Source organism: Drosophila subpulchrella, chromosome 4, assembly GCF_014743375.2.
Source record: "Drosophila subpulchrella strain 33 F10 #4 breed RU33 chromosome 4, RU_Dsub_v1.1 Primary Assembly, whole genome shotgun sequence".
Taxonomy (NCBI): domain Eukaryota; kingdom Metazoa; phylum Arthropoda; class Insecta; order Diptera; family Drosophilidae; genus Drosophila; species Drosophila subpulchrella.
The window spans coordinates 978559-997060 of NC_050608.1; the positions used below are offsets into that span (position 1 = coordinate 978559).

Consider the following 18502-nt stretch of genomic DNA (forward strand, 5'->3'; position numbering starts at 1 on the left):
ATACGGAAACTATTAACATTTCTATTTGATATGATTTTCTATCATATTGATATGAACTCTTTTTTTTCATATCAAACGTAACATCGAAAAGTCTTCGAGAAAAAAAATATGACAGTGCCTTTGTATTTTTGTGTATTAATGGTATTAAAGATATTTTTTGACTGAATTGCGGTGTTCACTCTAACATTCGACGAAAAAATTTTATACATACATTGATTTGCTTTGCAAATGGTTAGTTCTCATATTCAATTGTATTTACTTGATGTTTGTCTAATTCGCATTTATTTATTTCTTGGACACTGTAACGTGCTTTTCGGTGGCTGGACTAGACACACTGCACTACACAAAGTCAAATGGCTGGCCGGGATGCCGAGCTGGGCAAGTAGGCGTCCACCTCTTCGCTGTGAAACTTTAATAGAGGACAGAAGATGGGTTCCCTTGCCCTTATGCAAAGCTTCAGGAAGCATCCGAGTACAGAGTGATCAATCATTTATTGCTAAGTCCTCGAATTATTTTTATAATTGAACCGATAGATATTCATATAAAATATATATTTAAAACGAACTTATGGGCTTTAAATATTTATGTTAAATCAAGATGCAAAACGGTAAAAAAAAACTGATTAATATTGATATTACAAACATATCAATCTGATACTAAAGAATATCAATGTGATACGAAACAATTCCAGTTTGATATGAAAGAATAGCAGTTTGATATGAAAGCATATCAACCTGTTCAACTTAGGTAATAACTTTTAAAATAACAATCATTTTTAATCTACACTTTTCCAAAAACCTTCAAAAGTATGGGCACTGGACAGGTTTCAGAGGTTTGGGCTTTACAGTGGGCGTGGCACCATGCTGAAATAAACTTGCCTCTTTAATCTGGATGCCAAATCCCATTCCCTTTCTAGCTCTTATAGTTAGATCTTAGCGTGCATATCCTAGCGCAAATATTGTAATCGCAGCTGTGTTGCGCCCGGCAATCTTTAAAAAGTCGATTTTCTGCTTGCATACCCCCATCTCCCTAGCTCACCGTTCAGTTGAGTTCTTGGCTGTTAGAGCTAGACAGTTAAAATTTGACATGTAATTCTTGATTAATCCTTTAGTGCCTAGAAGCTTCCATTGCTTGCCATTAGTTAAAAAGTTAAACTGGTTAGATGAGTAAAGGGTATGTAATATTTCCCAACTGTCAATTGGTTTATATTTTTTAACTTTTATAGAATATATAACAAACTAAATATTGTGTACTACCTTTTGTATTCTGCCTAAAATGTTTTTTAGTTCTCTTGATAATCATAGATAAATAGTTAAGTATTCAGTAAGTAATAACCCGAAATAATAAAACAAATAAAGGTATTTAAAGAGTTCCAGCTGCATCTGCATGCAATTTTGGGTGCTTTATGGAAAAAATGTAAAAATACATGACTTCAGAAACTGGAAATCCGTAACTATGTTATTATTTTATAGAAAACATTTCATTTTTCTTGCACTTTCTGTTTTTATCCTTAAAAAAATAAATACAAGATTAAAAAATGTAATTTATGTTAGCATAAGCCACATTGAGCCTTTATTCGGTATCAAACACACCTTTTAAATGTTGAACAACTATATTTGAGTTGGCGTTTAAATTATTCAGTTATCTTTTTGGTTCAAAAATTATAATTTTTAACTGTACATTTTTTTCTAATTGTCCTTGTTCCAATTCACTACTTGTGAACACTTCAAAGGTGTGCGTTCAGTGTTACATTCCTTGGTTGCGTTAGTGTAAAAATTTCATGAACGGTGCTACAAAACTTGTGAATGGCAAGTCCAGATGCGAGTCAAGGGGAGGGGATTGGAATGGTTCCTATACAAAATCATAGAATTACCAAAAAAGCATTCCCTTCAAATAGAAAATGTACATTGAATAAAAAGAACCGTGCCCCAAAAGCTGAATAGCTCTTAATTAATTATTTTATGCGTAAATTCGACTTACCAGACTGCTATAACTTTAAAACGCTGTGGTCTAGTTTAGTAAAAAAACGGTTATAATTCTAATCTTTAGGTCGGAAAACCGTACCGTACGCACGAATGTACTTTTATTGAGTTTTTTAATATTTTATGCAAAGTAAGCCATGAATTAAAGTCTAATTAAAATTGATAATTTTGTTAATGTCACTTATATCACAACAAAAAACTTTAAAAAATAGCTAAGCAATCAAAAGCGACGCTATACATATATAATTAGCTTGAAAATTGTATGATAAACAATCGATAAACATAAATAAAGTAAGCTTTTTTGTATAAGCGACGTAAACCAATTTTTTTTTCTATCATATATTCTAATGTTCTAGTTAAGAGAACCTATAAAATCCTTATACTGTGTAATGTGTTCCTGTGTTTTTGTATTTCACACGTGTCATTTGTTTTTTAATATATATATATATATAACTATATATATATATTGTATATAATATATATTATATTATTTATATGTACATCTTAGACTACTAAGTCAAAATAGAACGATTATATTATAGTGTCCAGTTGCCGGGCTTGGTGTAAAATCTTTTTTTGATGTCCCACCAAAGTAATACCCATATCCGACAATTGTTGAGCTGTTAACCTAGAAATCTGCGTTCGCATACTCGAATTAGTAACTCTTACGAACACATTAAAACTTGATTATCTTACCTGTTGAGCAGTAATTAAATTAGCCTCTTTAAAATGATGACAGTATCTTGACATTTTAATATGCTCCAACCAAAGGTCGGTGCTTATAAAAATATTTTGACCACGCTGTGTATCCAAAATATGCGTACCGTCTGATTCGGGCGAGTTTCGAGTTGTCAATAATGACTGTGGTTGTCTTGCCAAGTTGTCTAGAGTTGAAACGATGCTGGCAAATGTGGGTCGATGAGTACGTTGCTTTTGCCAGCAATCTAACATTAGCTGGTAGAGGGCTTCTGGACAGTCCATGGGAGCTGGTAAACGGTAGCCCTTTTCTATACTCTTTATCACGTCCTAAATAAAATGTATAGATTTATAATAGGTACAATAAAAGTTAATCGTTTTATATTCGTTTTTACCTGATTTGACCAGTTCCAATATGGACGCTCTCCGTACGACATAACCTCCCATAAAACTACTCCATAAGACCAAACATCCGATGCGGAAGTAAATTTTCTAAAAGCAATAGCTTCTGGCGCAGTCCAACGTACTGGAATTTTTCCACCCTTCAGATAACAAAAATATACAAATTATTGGTAATTTATGGAAAATATATGAAGGACGTTCACATATGTGTGTTAGAATTACACTTAAATATATTAAAGCAAAGGAGAACGCTAAAATACGCTGTAGTTGTATAGAACGCTATAGCGTATATTCCGATTAAATGAACTCTTGTCATGCCATTAGATATTGGCAAAAAAAACCATTAAATTTACACTGAAAAAGAAATTTTATTTAATTTAGGGTGGGCGTGGCACTTGATTGAAGTAAACATGGACTTCATAAGGACCAGTAAAATTCAAATGTAAAATTTTCGCACTCTGGCTTCAAAAATGTGGGCAGAAGAGCTGATGAAACAAAGCCAAGTCCCAACACTCTAGCTCATAGTTTCCGAGATCCCAGCGTTCGTATAGACAGACGGACAAACGGACATGGCAAGATCGACTCCGCTAGTGATCCTGATCAAGAATATATATACTTTATGGGGTCGGTAACGCTTCCCTCGACCTGTTACATACTTTCCGACGAATCTAGTGTTTTTTAGAATAATCATTAAAATAAAAATAAAAAAAACCAAAGAATAGAATGCGACTAGATTCCAGTTAGAATCGAGCATTGCGGGTTACACGGTTAAACTGCGGGTTCCACCGCTAGACAGAATTTTTTGTATGAATTGTCCCTCCTACGTATTTATACTCTTTGGTAAAAGGTAAATGGCAATTGTTTCAGTTGTCAATGATTCAATACTCTGCATTCAATATATTACAATTTTGAAACGAAACGAAGCCATAAGATGTCATACATATTATACATACCCGAGTTGTGTAGGCATCACTGGCGTTCTCAATTTCGCGTGACAACCCAAAGTCCGCGATCTTGCATATTAATTGGGCATTAACAAGAACATTTCGTGCCGCCAAGTCTCTGTGTACATAATTCATATCACTTAAATATGCCATCCCGCTGGCAATACCTCGTAGCATTACTATCAGCTGTAAGGTTTGAAACTTTCCATCATTCACACGAAGAAATGTGTCTAAGCTGCCGTTTTCCATGTACTCTGTAATAATCATTACTGGATTTGATCGTGTAACTACTCCCTGTAGATAAATAACATTCGGATGATCGAACTGTCCCATAATGGAAGCCTCCGTCAAAAAGTCACAGCGCGCTTTTTCTGAAGATCCTGTTTAGATAAATATTTATAAGACTTTTGTAAAATCTTTCCCGGGCAGCTCTTAAGAGAGGTGTGTTTCCGTCCAACCGCCTTAAAAACGGCCCTTTTCAATCTGTTTTTGTTTCGATTTTTTTTGCGTACACCTTAAACGTAGTTCTAATTATTTACAAACACATATAAAAGGGTAGATACTGTAATGAAAAAATCCTTTTCTTAAATAAAGGTAAAGGGCGAATAGTCCTTAGCCCTCCAAAATTAAACTAGATAATACACCAAAAAGATTTTGAAATAGATTTAATTTCTCGGTCCTGTGACCATACCTTTAAGAAGTGTCTAAGGTGTAAATAATCTTGTAGTTAAATAAGCTTCCATCTGAGCTTTGATAATTTTTTGAAGCCGATTGAGACTCTTATTACTTCAGGTATCGAAATGATTGTACGCAAGAAACAATATTGGACAAAATACTAATTACGTTACCTGGTTTTAAAGTCTTTATTGCCACATCAATATCCTGTACAAAATTTGGTGGTATTTTTAAGCGGCCACGGCAGACATCTCCAAATTCTCCACCGCCTAAGAAATTAGTTTTTAATTTTGATACTTCAAAACCATTTGACCTGATACAAAAACTTACCGATAATAGCCTCTATAGTAATGTAGTTTGCATCAATTTCGCGAGCAAATTCTCTTATGGCTTGATTAGGGTCTTCATATGTATGCGGATCTACATAACTTCTACTATTTCCAAATAGAGGTGTTGTCACTAAAAACGACAACGGAAAATAAGAAGCTTTATCAAATTACCAGTAGTCCGCATTAAAAATATAAATAAATATGTATTTTTCTTAATTCCACATAACGTTATATTTTATTTTTTTAAAATGATTTGTAATTTTAGTACCCGTGAAAACGATGTTATAATTTGTATCAGATTGAATGTAATTCAGAGAAATAGAAATGTTTGACCCAACAACGTAGAAGAGAGGTCTAAAAGTTGAAAGACAATTTATTTCTCCCCCGGGCGTCTTGAACAAAATATAAAATAAAGCAAACACACTAACCACTATGCTAGCTAGTCTTCTAACAGAGGTGTTGAAAATACAAATATTTGCAGGCTGGCGTTTTGTGGGCTCGAACTCCGGTATGCGCTTTTCTAGGGAAATATTTCAAATTCAAAGTCGCAATCATTTAACCAGTGAGTCCACGCGGAGTTCCGATATTGATTTTAAGTTAAGAACAATTTTTTCTTAGTGCAGAACGTTTATTCTGATTTTTTCTTATTTTAAGAACAAAATGTAATAACAAAACCTTCTTAATTTAAGAACTTTGTTCTTAAATGTAGACTGTTTTCCCCACCAATGGATAGGATATAGCGGATCTATGTGCGAAATTGTTTATCCTAATTTTCGTCGGCAAAACTGTGGGCGACCTTGTTACCTATGTATATCTATACTAAGTAATAAAATAGGTCCGTACAAACGAAAAGTAGCTCCTGCATCAAAAACGGCTTGACATAAAAATCTAAAAAAAACCAGAAATTCGGAAATAATTCCAAGACGCTTACTAAGTGTATTTTGGTAAAATAGGCAACCCCAAACTGCCCCTCAAAATTTCATTTGTTTTTTTTACATTTGTTTCTGCCATTTCTCTGTTATAAAATTTGACAAAGCCGTTTTAAATTGTGCTTGTCCTATCTACTGATATCCCTTTTGCTACAAAATATTTCATTTGCAAACCACAAACGTTTAATACCCACTGATATCCTTTTGCTAAAAGTATTTCATTGGCAAATGTTTAAAAGATTTAACACATTTCCTCCAAAGAGCAAAACTAATTTCAAATTATAAACTTATTTTGCTATTCGTAAATGGAAATTTCATTCCTATGCTTAAACAAACATAAATGTTTAAACAAATAGCTTTACGGCTTGCCCTCACACCCGTCTCTAACATCCAAGTAGAAATCTAATGAAAGCAAGAATACTGAAAATATATGCATTTGCATATTCGTTTCGGATTCGATTAAACACAAATTCTTTATAATATATACTGATATTCCTTTTGACAAAAAACATTTAATTTGCAAATCTTTTACAGATTTAACAAATTTCCTTCAAACGGCAAATCTAATTTAAATGGTGGTGTGGAAGTGAGAAATGTTTAAAATTTAGTTAAAGTAGCAAAGCTTAAAGCAAGTGCGAAGTATAGGATAGTATAGCTATGTATATATTTAAAGAAATTTTCGCTTATCGCGACTTAAATCGCATACAAAAGCAAGACAGTTTATTGAAGGGGGGTATTGTGTTTTTTTCTTTAACAATTAATTATTATAATTTGCGTGAGGAGAATATCGCCACCAAAGGGGTGTTTGCAGACCTTTCATAAAACTACTCTTCGGACATTATAAAAAAGGTAATAAAACCGCTTTAAAACAGTTGTATTGTTTTTTATCTTATATCACAGATAGACTTAGTCATTCAGACGAATTTATTGAACAAGTAACTACACCGCAGGAGCTCGACAAATTAAATAAAGTGACTTTTAGAAGACTGTAAGGTTGTTCTTCATATCCTCGAAAATCTCCAAAACGATCAATTAATGTTTGTAGATTGCAAAGTCTGCCAGCCAACTAAAATAAAAACTTTCCCAAAAAAAGCATGCCTAATATGGGTTATAATAAATAAAGAGAAATATTTTGAAAACGCCACACTGTCTCAACACTCCCTAAGAGAATGACATGAACGTCTGCGTCGGTCAATTCTGAAATTCAAGTTTCAGGCGCAGTTCTGTTAACGGTCTAACAACGCAAAGCTAAAATAAAAAAGATTAAATTTAATTTACCATGGATTTTGTCCAAATATAACTTGTACGGTTCGATTGTTTAAGTTTAAGTTTAAAATTATACATGCATACTGAATTGTTAAAAAATGCCAAATTTTCAAAGTTGGCCGAGTTCTTGCACAATGTAGTCTGTTCATATATTCGGCAAAATTAAATGGTGTAAACTAAAACATACATCACCTAAATCGGTTAAGAGCAACTCAAAATGTATTTAAAACATGGATAACAAAAAAATGTTCTTAAAAAATCTTTAAAAAACATATCCATAAAAACTTTATAGTCTTATTTTTTGTGATCTTAACCAGGAACTACCATCATCCTTCTTGGTGCTTTTTGGCTTTCAACTAGTGTAACCGACGTCGAATTGAGCTTGTTAATATACAATTTATAGTAGTACTATAAAACATGCAACTCCAATAACCAGTTAATCAGACTTAGAAAATAGGAGAAATATATAAATTGACGAAAAGATATACCGTTTAAGTGAAGGGTTTTGACAATTGGAGTAGTATCCATAGAATTAACTAAAAATAAAAATAAAAATAATATTATATTATATTGAAAAAAGGATTGATAAAGTTTTAGAATCAAAAAATAATAAATCGGTCAACCGACTTTTTTATACCGAACTAACCCATTAAATATTTAAAAGACCCTACATCGGCAAGCCGAACACTAAGTATAAGCAGTCAACTAAAAAGTTACAAATATTTATAATCTATTTTCTTCTTTCCGTTCAAGGCCACCAAACTGTATACGGATATTTTCCTTCAAATAAACAGCCCCTGGCTCTGCTCTACATTTCCACTATTTAGCCCGTTTGGACTTAAGGCTACCAGCTTTGGGGGAATGCAAGCAACAACAATATTGATTTCATACAGCGCTCACAATGAAAGATATTGCGAACAATCACTGGGACACAATGGTATGTTCGGATCGAAAACATACACAGGGATCTTGGCATACCGCCGGTTAAGGATGAAATATCAAAACAGAAAGCACCTTACAATAATCCCGCAAGAAATCGAACACGGGTCTCGAACGGAACCCGTCTACTCCAAAACGATCTACCACACCAGCAATAATTATCAGGACCATTTATTCTAAAGTCAGTCTACATGACTGTTAGTTATTTTATATTTATTTTAAACGAAAACACCTCTTAACGAGGTAAAAAGTAGTGGCGAACGCGCCTTTAACAAAAATTTCTGATATCAACAATTGTGACGAAAAATGATATTACATTCGATAAAATAAATAAACTATATAAAATTTATGATTTCGGCCCGCAGCAGTAAATATTTATTTACCTACACGTAAATTTTCTGTTGTAGCGTGCCGAATACATAAATTTAATATAGTTTATTTATTTTATCAAATGTAATATCATTTTTCGTCACAATTGTTGATATCAGAAATTTTTGTTAAAGGCGCGTTCGCCACTACTTTTTACCTCGTTAAGAGGTGTTTTCGTTTGATATCAGAAGTTCTTTTTTGCACAAGAGCTTAAGTACCCCAATACCATGACCAGGAGTCGTCCTCATGAATATTAAACTTTTTACTAACAAGTTTTATCGCTTCAATTACCTATTTTAATAGCACAAGTTTGGAATCTCAAGGGCTGTATAGTTTCAGATTCTAAGAGAAACCTGTCGTTTCTTACATATCCCGCCGAACTAGCGGGTTTTTCCAAAGTGGTAGAACAAATAGATCAAGTTTCCTATTTCGATTAGCTTCAGACAAGTAAAGGACCCTAAAACCATAACAGATTTTCCGTTTGAAAAAATCGAATAAGAATATTTTTCATCGAATTGGTTTTTTCTTGTTTATTCCAATAAGTATGAAATATTTCGTATACGGAGCTGAAACGAGTTGCACTTTTTATCGCTTAATATCTTAATTAGTCATTTTTAGGGCAAAAAGTGTTATATATCAAAAGTTGAGGAATCTCAAGGGCTATATGATTTGAAATTTAGAACAAACGTTTTCTATTGCAAGCTACTTTATACACCCTTAGGGTTTCCAAAACCCTAAAACTAAGATGGAATGCATACAAACCCACAAACAAAGGGACAAACATTTTCATTTTGGGAAGAAGAAAATGTTGTTTTTGAATTACTTTTGAACGGGACATCGGATTTCAACAAATGAGGTGTCATTCGACGCGTATTCTCAGTAAGAATAAAACTAGCTAAACAGCCGGGGGCTTTTATCTACACCGTATCCAGCAGCCCCAATTTTTAAAATTTTTACTTTTACACTTTCACCGCTTTTTCTCCCAAACAAATCTATATTTCGAAAGTCTTGGTATGCAATCGTCTTAGTTTTTGCGATACCTTTCGATTGGTGTATCACTTGTTACGATCGGACCATAATGGCAGATTTTTAATTCTGCGGCTATATATAGTAATAGTACTTGTCTTCGCACGCTATCTTGCGCGCTTCGCCACTACGTGTACTACCGTCCACAGTGATATTATATTTTTTTTTTTAATTTGATCCACTTATTGTTAGTCTCATTAAAGAGAAGATTCAATAAATAAAGCAAAATAAAAACAAGAAAGGAAGTTAACTTCGGCATGCCGAAGTTTGTATACCCTTGCAGTTATAATTATTAAATTTAAAAATACAAAATATTATACTCCCAATAGTCCCAGAAGATAATATGTCAAAAACATCGAAGCTATAATTTGTTTATATTATTTTCCCACCAATTTTCCGATCTTTCCTATGGCAGCTATATGATAAGTCGTCCGATTTTGATAAAATTAGTAATATTGTAAAAAAAACAAGGGAGAACGCTATAGTCGAGTACCTCCACTATCAAATACCCGTTACTCAGCTAAAGGGACCAAAGGGAAATGGAGATATGCAAGCAGTAAAGCGAGATTGAAATGCGCCACCTACCCACGATCTCAATGTATGGCGGTAGACAGATTTAGGCGTTATGGGCGTTAGAGTGGGCGTGACCACAGGTTGGGGCGGTTTGTGGGCGTGGCATGTTCGTGTAGCAGACTTGCGCTGTGTACAATAATACGGAATCTAAATCTGAAGTCTCAATTCTCAAACTCTTATAGTTTTCGAGATCTCAGCGTTCACACAGACAGACGGGCATGGCTAGATCGACTCGGCTAGTGATGCTGATCAAGAATATATATACTTTATAGGGTCGGAGACAATTCCTTTTACCTGTTAAATACTTATCCCCGAATATAATATACCCTTTTAGTCAACGAGTAATGGGTATAAAAACTTACCTTCATTGGTAGCGTAGTCTAATGGTAGAGGTAAATGATTGGTCGATTTTTTATCAAGTTCATCCTGATGTTTGGATCTCATGAAGTATACCGTAGCTATTATGAAAATCACTAGAAAAAGGACGCCCGTCACAATGGCACCAGCAATAAATCGTATTTGTACGGAATCGTCATACACTGTTATGATGGAGAACTGGTTAAATCATTTTCGTCAATGTGTAAGGGGACACAACTTACCTGACCCGACGGATTGAAGAGTTTGGGCATAAATCATATTACTATAAGAACCAAACCCATTTATCGTTTTACAGCGAACTTGAAATCCATATTCGGTGTTTTCTAACAGTCCTTCTATATGTGCCTTTGTCTCCTTTGTATTCAAAGCTGTTTTATTAATGGCATCTAATTCTACCTTGGGAAACCAGCGCAGTTCATAAAACTCAAGTGGAGAATCACTTTGAACAGGCTTATCCCACTCTAAATCGGCATCCTTACTAGTTATGGCCAATATACGTAGGTTAAAAACTGTAGATAGCAAAACAGACTCTGTAGTAAAAACTATTTCGGCGTGACTGGTCTTTATTTCATTCAAATCCAAGGGAATGTTAAAAAACGACGCATTAGAAAATGTAATATCATTGGTTGCTATTAGCGACGATTCGTTGGAGTGCCGGCTTAAGTCGGTAAGATGGGACACGCCATTAGTTGCGTGTATTTGCACGGTATAGGTCGTTACCGGTTCAAGATTTGTTAGTGTTATTTTCGTTTCGTTGAAAGTGTCACTTGACGGATTGTACATCACATTTGGGCTGCACATATTGCACCGGATCTTGTACACAATATCACTGTGGTACTTATTTGACTGCGTTTCGCCCGAGTGCGTTTTATTCTTCGTTGGAGCGCTCCAAGATATTATGGCACTCGTTTGATCAACAAACAACAACGTAAGATTTGTAGGCGCAGCTGGTGGACTGTAACAAGGCATATGTCGGCCGTCACTTGGATGTCTATAGTATCCCGGCAAACACTTGCAAAATGGTGATCCAGTTTTTGAAGAATTTGAATTAGGTGGACAAGGCGTACATTTTGTTACGTCTGGTGATTTAAATGTACCAAGTGGACATTCTGAAAATAAAAAATGAAAATTCATAAAATCGAATCTTGACTAAATGACTAAATGAAACTATTTCTTGGGATCAAGCATGCATATTCTAATGACTGCTATGAAGCGTAAGTTTATTTCAGTAATTTCTTAGGACAGTCTAACGCCCACATATGGGTGGTATGAGGCAGTATTAGTTTATGACCTCCTAGTCCGCGAAGGACACCAAAAACGATAGTAGTTTGGACTACGAGGTCGCGAAGAACCTGCCCATAGAGCTGCGTTGCTCAGAGGACTTTAAAAACTTTCCCGGAGATGGACTTTCAAGCGTTGGGACATGATAAAAAATTTAATATTTATAAGTACAAATTTTCTAAAATTAAACAGCAAAGTATAGGTAAATAGCTTTAAAAACATTAATTTATACAATTGCACTGTTTAATATTATGGATATATGTTATTTACATCTTAAAAACTGCTAGGTAAGCTTCCAATCGCGTTTGTAAGTTTCTGTGAGCAAATGTAAGGTGAATTTGTTTTCTTCGATCTTCGTGGATTTTTGCACTATAAATTCGTACCACAGGATCAAACTGTTGATAAGGAGTATTATATGAGCGTTATGCGTCGATTGCGTGACGCAATTCGTCTACGAAGACCAGAACTATGGGCAACAACAACTCTTGGTTTTTGTATCGTGATAATGAACTGGCTTACATTTCACTCGTTCTTCGTGAACAATTCGACAAAAATTCTACGCATATCGTTCCGCAACCAACGTATTCGCCTGATTTGGCTAGTCCCAAAACTCAAGAGAGCACTCCGGGGAACGCGTTTCGAGTCGATCCAGGAGATCAAAAAATTGCGCTGATGGCTATACCGGAAAGGTACTGTTTGGCATGCTTCGAGGATTGGAAAAAACGTTGGCACAATAATCGGGAGGGGATTACTTTACTTTAATGGGGATGAAAATTATTTAGAAGAATAAACAAACATTTTTAATTTTACAGACACATTCACCTTACTATTTGCTCACGGTATTATTTAATTTTATGTGCTATCTTGGATGAATGTGTAAGTTCGAGCTCGATCGAAATAAACTTCGCGATAATTTTTTGTTGCAGCGCCGATAGTTTTTCCTTTTCAGAATATCTATAAAACATAATATGAATATGCTCTTCTCGTTGTCTACTTCACGCGTCTTTTTATTAGGACACTCAAAACCAAATAAAATGATTTTAAGCTTAATTGACAGTTCGAACTGTCACCTTTTCAACGACATCTAATATTGATATATTTATTTTAAGAGCACCACTCCCAAACGGTTTGGACAGCAACTTGCGGAATCGGAAACTAACTTATCCATTTATTTAATATATACAGTTAAATAAGGGATTTTACAAAAATAAAAAAGTTCACGAGTTCGGAATAAAAATAGTTTAGAAAAAATACTGACCTGTGCAAGTTTTATTTAATTCATTAGGTTCATAGCCGACCTTGCAACGACAGCCACCAGTAAGAATGGTCCATTTTCCATCACCTTTGCATAAATATGTTGGGGCTTCGTAAGGTTCCGCGTTCTCGACACAAGTTCCATTTTGCTTCTCGATAATAGTTATTTCTCTTCCCGTGGGTGTTTCGTTGAAGTGTGCGAAATTCTCGGTAACAGCAGGACACGTTATATAATATACTTTTACTGCCAGAACGCTAATACAAGCACCCTGATCTCTGAATGCGAAATAAACGCCTTTTTTGTTCACGGCTATGCTTTTCACCTCCGTGTTTATATCTACATCGGAGTTTTGATTAAAACGGCCCTCTCCAGCGGCGATGCGAGCAATCAGCCTGTAGCTGTCTGTTTGCCATGGCGGCGGCTCTCGAGTGGCAGCATCAAACTCGTAGAATAGTAAACTAAAAGTTTCCTTGCATGACAAAGCGTTTCCTAAAATAGAAACGATGAAAGATTTTTAAGATACCCGTTACTCAATTTTTAAATTGAATATTTTTAAAGCGTTGCAGGAGAGGCTTGTTTTGGTCGATCGATAGGTTTCGTGGATAGGATTGACGAATCAATTACATTTATCTTTAAATTTTTTTCCTTGCATAAAAATTGTGGGTGCCACAGTTCTGAGCGGTTTGTGTGCGTTATAGAGGGGGTAGAACCCAGCTGAAATAATCTTGAGCTGAGACAGAATCTCTAGAATAGGCATGCTTAATCGTAACATTCGAACTTTTATAGTTTCGGATAACTGAACGTTCAGGCAGATGGACAGACAGACGGACATGGCTAGATCGAATCGGCTTATGATCCTGATCTAGAATATATATTCTTTATAGGGCCGAAAAGGCATTCTCCACATGATACATACCTTCCGGCGAGTCTAGTATACCCTTTTACTCTACGAGTAACGGGTTTAATAAATAATAGCAAACGCCTCAAATAGGACTCGACCTTAATCGCATAGTCCGTGGACCATCATTTACACAATGGACCACGCCCTCCTTTGGAAAGGCACGCCTAATGTGCCATATTTGTGGATTTCTTTTCGCCAACTTGGTTTAAGAATCGGCAAATTAGATAAAAACTTGATTGACTTTTTGACAGTGCATAACGTCACGAGCGAAAGGGCAAGAGAGAAAAGTAAAGGAACTTTACGAAAATGATGCTCATTAAAAATAAAGTGAAATGGGTCCTTTGACAAAATTTGCGTAGCGACCCCCGTTAGCTTTATAGGGCCATGGAAATGGTCATGTTATAGTCGCCGTTCTTCTGTAAACATATAAATGCGTATATTTACCTGGGAACAAAGAACAGTCGCGTATTGTGAATTGTATTTCAATGTAGAGTCGGTTTGCTGGGCCACGATCTATAAACGGCGACCACAACCAGTTGTTGACATTGTGATAAGCCACATCGCATACCACATAGCTCCTCCAATTTATGCCCTTTACGAAGTCTGTGAACGACTCTTCTACCCACTAAAAGAAATTAAAATTAAAGATAAATATTAGAAGTGTTATACTTGTTATGATCTGGGGTTTACGGTCCTCACCACCGAATTCAAAAGTTAGTACTAAAACTGTTTGCTTTAAAAATACTAGGGATCGGGGGTGCCACAGAAATATTTTCGGCGAAATTCAGAGGAAATATATTTACGTAAGTATCAACACAAGTTTTGCTCGAATTTCGCCCGAAGAGATTTCTGTGACACCCTGTATAAGTTATTTTTTACTTCGTAACAACTTTTCAATGGTAACCTCTTTTTTGAGGAACTTAATAAAATTTAGGTCATACATATTTATTTTTGAAAATATAATGTATGGCATATACTATAAAAGACTACCATGTTTGATTAACCATAAGCAAAATATAATTTAACTTAAACGCACTTGTCGGGATGTACATATTGGCATTCAAACAGTGGAAGTCGTTTTTTAACAAAAGAAATAAATATTCATATTTTATTTTTAAAATCGAAGCAGTTAAGATGCCACGATTTGAAAAGTAATTCCAAGACGTAACATTTTCCTAACTCAAAATTTAACGTAATACGTACCCCTGGTGTTTGGGCTTGTGGACCGTATGGGTACCTGGTCCACTCCAACGTAGCTTCTCTGGTTGTATCCAACAGAACAACTGCAAAAATTTGTGAGCATTAGAATGTGTTTTACTGGAGGAGATAAAACCTCCTTGAGCAGTACGTACCCTGATCGGCATGCGTCAATCTTAAGTGGATAGTTATTATAATAAGCACTACAATACTTAATAATGACATTCTGGAAACAGTTCGAGATCTGTACTTCGATTTCATTGGTGCTTGAATAATGTTGAACGCAGATTGAACCGTGAAAATAATTTCATTTCGCAGGGAAGTCAGATTGGTTTCGGAAAAATTGTTGTGATCAATAAAATAGTCTTTTGACTCTCCTCTGCCATTGGGATGGCACTTAGACTCCATTTCTAATTTTTATGGGTTGTTTCCAAGTATTTTTATTTCGAATTTTTCACTTTAATTGGCTCTGGCGCACTATGATGCGGATGGTCCAACATCGAAGATAGCATCACAATTTCTTTGTGAATCAGGTTCTGGCTTAAAAAATTCAAGAAGCAAATAGGATTTGAGTTGATGCACATTTTTTAACAATTAGCGATATTTTTCTGTTAACAAATGCAAGGACCTGCTTTTATGCATTCCTGTGTCAGTATTCACTGATATATGTACATATATCAGCGCAGGCATATACATATGGGCCTGCATTGATACCGATATACCTGCATTTTCCGCTGATGCTACATACATATGTACATACACGTTATGTATATGTACACAAATTGATTGTGTGTATGTATGCTATTGAGCTAAAGGGACGCTAACTGTAATTAGGCATTTGGTATCGTGCAAAATCATTGTATTATTCCTCAAAATCACTAGAATCTCCAAACGCAAGTAGTTTAGATATACTATGTTTTAGCACACACTTCATAAATACTGGCAATAAATTTCCAGGCATCCGCGTATTTTCAAACATTGGTTCATTAAATATTGCTCTATGTCTCCCTTTAAAACGTTTTCAGCGACTTTCGATTGATTGGTAACAACAACGAAGTCATTTTCAATGCCCTTTTTTTTTATAAATATTCACTACTCTATTTAAATGGTCAAAAGAAAATTTCGGTTGATATACTAAGTATCGATAACAACTGCGGCCTGGAGGTGGAGAAACATCGATGGAAACATCGGTTAGGAAGTATCGGATAATTAATGTAGAATAATAATTATACCGTTATATTTCGATTTCGGTTAATATAAATTAAATGAAACATTGTAAATGGAACATGTAAATGGAAATGGAACATTATTTTTAAATTTTTGTAATTAGTATATAGTTTTCTAAAAATCGGAAAGCTCTGTACATACAATGCTCCCACAGAACGACCTTCGGCGTGCAGAAGTTTGCTTACTTTCTTGTAGTATTATAAAAAAATTGTATTCATGTGCGTTCAGCAGAATTATCGTACAAATTCTATCAGGTATCATGTTGTGTTAACATATTTTATGATTTTCAAATGGTGGTGTAGGAACGAAGATACGGTGGATTTTTGTCACGAAGTTCTTAGGTCATAAAGCCTAGTACACAGATCGGCTAAGAGTTTCACTAGTCGACCGAAGTGACCGAAGTTTTCAATTTCACCCGCAATGCATGTAGCATGGTCTTACTGTCAAGTAGCTGGGTTTGTTGCCAACCGGAAAACAAATAAATTGGAGCAACTTAAAAAGAATAGTCTGCTGGTGCACAAAGAAACTAAAATTAATATAAATCGAATGTTTTTATTTATGTAAATTAGAAGTTTAAAGCTTCCATCTCGTCGTCTGCTAAAGCAGAATTTGGTCGCTGTTGCAGAAACACCTATGCCTGAACAGACAATAATAGTCCCAATGAGAACATCTCTATGAAACAGTTGTGAAACTCCGTAATACCCTTTTCCCACAAAGATCAATTCACCATTCGCTCAACGGAGATGGAATTTTTCAAAGGCTCTTCCCACACAGCCCAACCATATGAGTTGGGATTTTGACACATGTGAAACTCCAATTCCCACAGAGTACATCCAAAATTACATAGCAGCTGTCTCGCTCATCACAACATAAACGAAGAAGAATTTAAATGCATAAAAAGAGCTGCATAAAAATAGCTGACTGCTGGCGTGCCTAACCTTTCAAGCCAGCACTCTACCTCTTAGTACTCATCTGGCTGATAAATATTTATATTGGAAAAGCCCAGTACTTAACCAAACGAAAAGTGGTCAAAAAAATAATATTTATAGCCAATTATATGTAGGTGGTGTTTTAATGTGGTAATATCCGTGGTTAATATAACGGTCACAAAAAATGGATTTTGCACATTTAAAAAGAATGCATGCTAAAGCCTAGTTCTCACATCGGCGAAAACCGCGAGCTAACCATAGGAGTGAGCGAGAGGCAAACAGGCGGCTAAAGCTTTTCGTCGGTTCTGTTTTTCAGCGCGGTGCTTAGATGAGCTAAGGAAATACCAGAAAAAATACCAGATTTCGGGAGTGAGTTTTCGATGAACGCCGTTAGCCGCGGCCCAAAGAATAAGAAGAATTTAATCTTTGGCGGTGTTCGTGCAGAAGCGGTGGGGGATTTAAAAATTATAAATGGAAGAAAAACACCAAAAATAGGGAAATAGGGTGCCTGCTAAGGGACAGTTTGAGAAGCCATAGGCAACCACTGCCAGGATGCTAGGCGACTTCCTGCAGCATCAGCGGATCAACCCCGTTCCCAATCCGGCTCCCACTTTCTCAAGGTCCAATATGCCCATTGGGACTTGGAGCTGGACTGCGGTGGCGCGGGAAGGATGGCGAAGCATCCGTGGGACGAGAAAGATACTTTAAACTACTAATTTACATAAATAAAAACTTTTTATTTTAATTTATTTTTATTTCTTTGTGTACCAGCAGATTCTTCCTTTTTCTCCAATTGATTTGATTTCCGTTTGGCAACAAACCCAGCTGCTTGACAGTAAGACCATGCTACATGCATTGCGGGTGAACTTTGAAAGCGTCGGTCACACTACAAAGAATACGATTTTTCGACTAGTAAAACTCAACACGAACACCGCCAAAGATTAAATTTCTTATTCTTTTGGCTGCAGCTAACGGCGTTCATCGAAAATTCACTCCCGAAATCTGGAATTTTTTCTGGTATTTCCTTAGCTCATCTGAGTACCGCGCTGAAAAAGAGACCCGACGAAAAGCTTTAGCCGCCTGTTTGCCTCTCGCTCACTCCTATGGTTAGCTCGCGGTTTTCGTCGATGTGAGTACTAGGCTTTAACGCTCAAACAATATTCCTTTTTAACAGATTGACCTGAGGGAAGTTACGAACACCGCC

The 18502-nt window shown here is 35.6% G+C and overlaps 1 protein-coding gene across 6 annotated transcripts; it reads right to left on the reverse strand.

The window, feature by feature from the left end:
• Positions 1 to 2033: 2033 nt before the first annotated feature.
• LOC119563188 (ephrin type-B receptor 1-B) lies at positions 2034 to 16283 on the reverse strand. 6 transcript variants are annotated; one of them, XM_037876492.1, is made up of 14 exons: positions 16072 to 16283; positions 15298 to 15678; positions 15149 to 15228; positions 14390 to 14570; positions 13048 to 13533; positions 10730 to 11617; positions 10493 to 10669; positions 7712 to 7759; positions 5030 to 5158; positions 4873 to 4968; positions 4034 to 4404; positions 3074 to 3220; positions 2679 to 3008; positions 2034 to 2618 (listed from the first exon to the last, which is right to left on the reverse strand). In XM_037876492.1, the coding sequence occupies exons 2-14, from the start codon at positions 15548 to 15550 to the stop codon at positions 2514 to 2516; spliced, it is 3291 nt and encodes a 1096-aa protein (XP_037732420.1). In that variant the 5' UTR covers positions 15551 to 15678; positions 16072 to 16283; the 3' UTR covers positions 2034 to 2513. The 6 variants fall into 6 exon arrangements, with proteins under 6 accessions (XP_037732420.1, XP_037732429.1, XP_037732413.1 ...); XM_037876501.1 differs by having other exon boundaries at positions 15298 to 15682; XM_037876485.1 differs by having other exon boundaries at positions 15865 to 16283.
• Between the last annotated feature and the right edge of the window lie 2219 nt (positions 16284 to 18502).

What these genes read in the sequence shown, in the direction of transcription:
- LOC119563188 (XM_037876492.1), bottom strand. Translation starts at nt 15,550, where the DNA reads ATGGAGTCTAAGTGCCATCCCAATGGCAGAGGAGAGTCAAAAGACTAT. An exon ending in AATAAAGACTTTAAAACCAG is followed by an intron (nt 4,405 to 4,872) that starts GTAACGTAATTA and finishes TTATCTAAACAG; the next exon opens with GATCTTCAGAAAAAGCGCGC. An exon ending in GTGATGCCTACACAACTCGG is followed by an intron (nt 3,221 to 4,033) that starts GTATGTATAATA and finishes TGTTATCTGAAG; the next exon opens with GGTGGAAAAATTCCAGTACG.